General features: G+C 36.3%; 1 protein-coding gene across 1 annotated transcript; it reads left to right on the top strand.

Moving 5' to 3' along the window:
- The first annotated feature begins 1,392 nt into the window (after positions 1-1,392).
- On the top strand, positions 1,393-2,639 carry LOC149815729 (uncharacterized). Its single transcript, XM_089990670.1, has 2 exons — positions 1,393-1,622; positions 2,449-2,639. Exons 1-2 carry the CDS (start codon positions 1,401-1,403, stop codon positions 2,533-2,535), a joined length of 309 nt encoding a protein of 102 aa, XP_089846796.1. The 5' UTR covers positions 1,393-1,400; the 3' UTR covers positions 2,536-2,639.
- Positions 2,640-6,649: the final 4,010 nt, after the last annotated feature.

Below are 6,649 nucleotides of genomic sequence, written 5' to 3' on the forward strand. Positions count from 1 at the left end.
GTGAATGACTTGAATGCATTGTAATACTTGATGTGAATTATTTGAATGTATTGTATGACATATGTTATTTGTTAGAATATGGTTCGTGGAGGTTATAGTGGTCGCTCATCCAGTAGTAGCCAGGCTCAACCTTCATCTTCACGGGCTCCTGTGATAGGTATATCATATAACTAATTAGATGCTTGATTAGTTCAAATGCACATTCTGAGAACTTGGTGTGTATTTTTTTACAGATGATGTTGCGCCTGTACACGACCCACCTACACCAGTTGATCGCACAAGTCAACAGCCAACACAGGAAACAGGGTCTTCTCAGGCTGGTACAAGAAGACTCATTCGAATAGTGTATATCGATAATCGACCGTAAGTATTTTGTTTTCATTTATTGCATATCTTTTAAATATTTTATATTGATATTTACTGTGTAACAATTCATGTGCAGCACGAGGTTTGAGCCACAAGAAGTAGTACGGGAGATTAGGAATTCACTTCTTCAACATCTACCAGGACCAGTTGCTCAATGGAAAGAGTACCCAAAGGAGGTATTAGACAGATTGTGGTCCTCATTCATGGTATACAGTTGTTCCTCATAGTTAATGTGTTTCATATTTTATTTATTTAAGCAATGTCTACTAACTTTCTGAAAATATTTGTAGGCTTCGAATCGCTTTGCAACTACGGTGGAAGAAAATGATGCAAGGAAGGTGTGGCAGAAGGTGGCTGCCAATCGATTTGCAGACATGCTGCACACTATGAAGACTGCAGCAAAAAAAGCATCTGGCGTAGTAGATGATCCATTACTGTGGAAGGGCCATGGTCCTATTACTATCAGGAGAGATTACTGGGATGAAATGTGCGATATGTGGGCGGGAGATGCATTTAAAAATCGCTCTGCGAAGGCTTCACAAAATCGATCGAAGATGCCCGAAGCCCATCTACACACAGGTGGATCTAAGACATTTGGGAGCCACCTAAAGAAAATGGTAACTCATCAATATATAATATTAATTTTATAAGTATTGTTGCAAATTTGTGTACTAAATCTTTTGTCATTTAACTTCGCAAGAAGCAGAAAAAGGAGGCAGTGTACCATATAAGGATGTGTTTGTAGAAACACATAAACGGAAGACCACGGGAGTCTTCGTATCAGAGAAGGCGAGAACGACAACGGTATGTATTAATTCTATTAATAATCATTGCAATATATATGCAAGTCATCATAATGTTATCATTAATTATTAATGAATACTTTAAACATTATTTTGTAGGAGGCATATGAGCAACAAATGGTAGAGCGATATGGCGAAGACGCTACTCAGCATCCATCATTTGATCCTACAGCATGGGTGACTGCAGCAGGTGAACCCAAAAAAGGTCGCGTGTTCGGGTTTGGGAGTAATATGAACACTTCACCAGTTATTGGTTCTTCCAGTTACGGCTCACCAACTTCTTGCGCCGACATAAGCTCCAAGCAGCCGACTATTCTTTCCGGTGATGATGTACGCGAGATCATTAATGAATCACTGAATAACTACTTCCAATACACCGTCGCCCCCTTTCTCCGAAATGAGATCAAGGCCGCTGTTCAGGATAGGGGATCTTCGATTCCAGGTCCCTCTCAGGTATAATCACATATATAGTTTTTTTGACTGTGTTAAAGCACATCTGAGCATGGTAGAATCACATATAGAGTTTTTCTAGATGCCTTAGAACACATATGAACATGCTATAATCACATATTCAATTTTTTTACTGCCTTAGCACACATATGAGCATGATAGAATCACATATATATATATATATTTAACTTTTTGTCTGTCTTAGAGCACATATGAGCATGATAGAATCACATATAAAGTTTTTTTGATTGCATTAGAACACATAAGCATACTATAATCACATATTCAGTTTTTTTTCTGCCTAAGAACACATATGAGCATATTATAATCACATATTCTGTTTTTTGACTGCCTTAGCACACATATGAACATGCTATAATAACATATAGAGTTTTTTAACTGCCTTAGAACACATATGAACATGTTATATATCATTTATGATAGAATCACATATAAAATTTTTGGCTTTGCCTGCCTTAGAGCACATATGAGCATGCTATATTCACATATTCAATTTTTTTACTGCCTTAGCACACATACGAGCATGATCGAATCACATATATAGTTTTTTGCCTGCCTTAAAGCACATCTGAGCATGGTAGAATCACATATAGAGTTTTTTTATATGCCTTAGAACACATATGAACATGCTATAATCACATATTCAATTTTTTGACTGCCTTAGCACACATATGAGCATGATAGAATCACATATAGAGTTTTTCTATTGCCTTAGATCACACATGAGCACATGATAGAATCACATATAGTGTGTAATTTATTTCATTATATTTTGTTTATCAATACTGACTGTTCTTTTCTTGTGTAGGCTGCTAGCGATAATCAGGGTAGTGGAGCTGAAGGGACAGATAAAGACAATGAACAAGAAGACGCACAAAATCTTGGCGATGATTAAAGGACTGTGTTGAAGAAGTTCTATTTTTTTTATTTTTCCTAATTGTAATTGTTGAATTGTAAATAATTAAACTTCTTAGTTTTAAGGTGGAACGATTAATTATTATAGATACTTGTTATATGAATTTTTTTGTGTAGTTTGTTTTTTATTTACAGGAAATATAAATTGTACAGGAAATATAAATTGTACAGTTCTCGGTAATTAATTTTTAAATAATTTTTTTTTTATTTTTATTCGTTTTTGCGACGGATGATTCCGTCGCTATTCATATTAATCTAGCGACGGCTTAGCGACGGAATTAAATCCGTTGCCACGCCGTGGTCGCCGTTTAGTACCGGCGGATTGGCGACGGAATATAGCGCTCGTTATTCCGTCGCAATTAGCGACGGACTTGGCGACGGAATTATTCCGTCGCCAGTTAGCGTCGAAATATTCGCGACGTAAGCATACTGTCGCCGCATTGTCGCTAATCCGTCACTAACATGGTTAGCGACGGATTAGCGATGGATTAGCGACGGAATGTGGTCGTCGCTAATCTACTGCTTTGTTGTAGTGTGATATCAGAGGATGGCAGTTCTGTGCAGAAGACCCCGCAGTGGCGAACCGGTCCGCTCGGGTCTAAGACCCTGAGCAATGTCTGTCGGGTGTAGTACAAGTCTGGCTTATTGCTGCCGGAATACCGCCCAACAAGGAGCAATTTTTTTTTTTAAATTTAGCGACGGATAATGTCTGTCGCAAAACAAAATTTGTGTTGCTTATTTAGCGACGAAACAAAATTATGATCCATCGCTAGTCTGTCGCAAATTAGCGACAGAAGTAACAACAAATAAGTTTTGTCACTAATTAGCGACCAAAAATTTGTGATGGGCGCTATCCATCGCTAATTCATCGCCAATCCATCGCTAAATAGTTTAGCGATAGATTAGCGATGGATATCGTCCGTCGCAAATCCATGATTTTCTTGTAGTGGAAGTTGAAGCAATGACGAGATGCTATAAGTGGTGTTAGGAACCAAATGCTTAGATCCGAGATCAATCTTAATTTGAAAGACTTGTTAGTTCATTGACAATGGTTTAAAAATAATTTAGTTAATTGATGAATGATTTTAAATTAATTCATGAATTATATGGTTTCTTTTATGTTTTGGATTCAAATTCTTGGGTTAGAACCAAATTACGAGTTGGACCTAGACCCAAGTCTAATACGAGAATTAGATCTAGTCTCATGATGAATTTAAATACCTGCAACCCACTCAAAATTCTAACCAAAATAAAAAATAAATATTTACGTTGTATTTTCATTTTTTTGATAAAGGGTTCTTGTCCTTGGTTGTCTCTTTCTTTAACTTAGTTCTAGTTGGCTAATATACACTAGCGTTTGTGCACAAGTGGGCCTCCTAGTGCTAAATCCGGTTGGAGCAATGCCATTGATAAGACCTTGTATCAAAATCAAAATTTTGTATTTTCAGGTTAACATTTTGGAATGTTATATCTTATATATGAGCTAGTTGGGCAAAACACGAGCTTACTCATGTAAAAAATTATATGTAATTTAAATGGTACAAACATTGATATTTAAACCTTAAACATCAAGTTAAGAGCTACCTCCTCTAATCATTTGTACGACATTGCTTTCCATAACTTAAAACATATGTATTTTTATCTATATGAGATCACCCAAGCTGAGTTGAACACCCTCTTTTTGTACTCAACTCATTTAATGTAACATCTTGAAATTTATGGTTTATATTATCTAATATTAGATTTCAAAAATCATGAACCCTATAATCATTGAAATCAGGTTTGGATCGGATCTGATTTGATATAGGGGCAAAATAATAATTTTTGGGCAAGACACGTGCCCAAAATTTCTAGTAAAGGTGGAGGATTAAATTGTAAAGGGATATATAAGAAGTTTATTTGAAAATTTTTGGTTTTATAAGAATAATGGTAGTCTGATAATTAGGTTTGCAAAAAGAGGCAAAATGGGTAGAAGAAGGTTACAAAGGGCATAATGGTAACTTAGGCAAGGGCAACTGTCATTAAAATAAGCAGCTCATCCCCCATCAATTTTCTTGGTTTTGACAAATATTAACCTACTTTGAGTTGTGTTAAAAGGGTTTTATTAAATCTAAACCAACTCTCTTATTATGCATACCTCATGTTTCTTTCTCCCTTCTCCCTCTTTAAACCAAACCCCTCATTGTTCCTCACTTCTCTTTCTCGGTCTCACCCACACACCCTCTCCTCCCTCACCCGTGAGCTCCCTCTTCTCTCATTGGAGGAGTCCAGACTAGTGGAGTTGTTGTAGTGGAGTGGTTGAGTTGGGAAGAGCTCCATTTTTGGATGAAGAATCGTTCTAAGTGTATGTTTCGGGAGATCTTCGTATTTTTATCTTGGATTTCTTGCGTAAGAAATGTGTGATCTTACTCTAGGATTTCTAGAGGCATGTAAGCATGTAGATGATGTTTGTTTGAAAAATATTCTAGGTTAGGAGAAATCTTAGCATGATTAGGAAGTGTTTAATGTGTGTATCAAATGTGATTTCTGTTAAGAAACTCATTGCATGTTATGAAGTTGCTCAAACATGTTTTAGTTTGAGCTTTTCATAATTTCACATACTCATGAACATTGTATGTTTAGAAAATAGTGTTTTCAAAATCATACATCTGTGTGTTTCAATGAGTATGGGGTTTAACATATTTTTTATCTGGTTTTCTTGTTAGAATGCATGTTAGAATTGTTCATCTCATATTTTAGAATGAGAATCCATGAAAAATTATTAAAAAGTTCTATTTTGAAATGGAGATTTTTGGTTTGGCCTATTAAGGAGCTACTGTTTTGGAGTCAACTCCTTCATAATTTTATATGTTATATTAAACCTCGAGGGTCAATCCCTGCAAATCAAAGGTCGACTCTTCACTTCTTCTTTTTTTATTCTGTGTTTCTGGGGGTAGAGGGTTGACCCCTTGTGTTATGTGAGTTGACCCTTGTAAACTGGCAATTCATCTCATAAATAGATGAGTCGACCCCTGTAAATTGAGAAGTCAACTCTTGAACAAATGAGTGGACTCACTGCAAGCAATGAGTCAAATCTTGAACAAATGACTCGACTCCTGGCTCAACTGAGTGGAGTCTTGAGATGCCTGAATGTGTTATTTTTAGATTTTCAGCTTTGAGTTTGGACTGTTAGGCTTGGGTTCAATGAAATTGGCTGAAATTAGTTGTGTATGGACTCTAGTACAAATATTTAGTATTTTTTGAACAACTTTTATACAGTGAGGCATTGATGTGAGTATGGGTGATCCAATATGAACCCATTTTATGCATTGATGTATATTGCATGTTGTGTGATGTATTGAGATATGAAATCCTACAGATTCTAGTTATGAGCATTTTTATACTGGCAATATTAAGGAAACAAAAAAAGAATACGTATAGTTGAAAATCCTAGGGTGATAACCCTAGAGATATTTTGTTACAAGAACATGTTTGGATGTTGACCCATGGTACCACGAGGGTACTTATGATGTATAATGAATTAATTGTTAATAATAAGCCTTATTTGATGATTATTCTGCTCGCCTGATCTTCTTTTGGCTTAAGCTAGCTTGTCAGATGTGAACAAGCATGCACATGGCTCATAGAGAGAATTTTTGTCAATAGAGTCTAATGGATTCATTCTTTACCACAAGGTATAGGGAATAATAGACTTCGATACTCGAGGTAAAGGTGAAGCTACTGCAATATACCTAGTAGTGCACTATATTGACTTTAAAGTGAAGGACAAAGTTTCAAACTATAGGTCTTAAGGAGAGGCATGCCTTAATGAAGGATCCCAAACTCTGGTGCAAGTGTCTTGGTGTCCTCCAAGGGTTAAAAGACACAAGTAAATGTATGAATGAACACCCTTGGACGGGCTAAAGAAGCCCACAGTTTTCAGGAGAGTGCACTACAAGAAAAATGCTAATTAGCGATGGAAATTTGTGATGGATTTTTCCATCACAAATTTGCGATGGCTTAGCAAGAGAAAGCTATTCATCGCTAAAATTTCACTTATTTGCAACGAAAAACATTTCGTCGGTAATCCATCGCCAATTAGTGACGGATTAGCG

The sequence above is a fragment of the Nuphar pumila genome, chromosome 15, assembly GCF_984573655.1.
Source record: "Nuphar pumila chromosome 15, dmNupPumi1.hap1.1, whole genome shotgun sequence".
NCBI lineage: Eukaryota > Viridiplantae > Streptophyta > Magnoliopsida > Nymphaeales > Nymphaeaceae > Nuphar > Nuphar pumila.

Coding starts and splice junctions, on each gene's coding strand:
- LOC149815729 (XM_089990670.1), top strand. CDS start 1,401: ATGAACACTTCACCAGTTATTGGTTCTTCCAGTTACGGCTCACCAACT. Junction 1,623..2,448: donor CGATTCCAGGTCCCTCTCAG/GTATAATCACAT, acceptor TTTCTTGTGTAG/GCTGCTAGCGATAATCAGGG.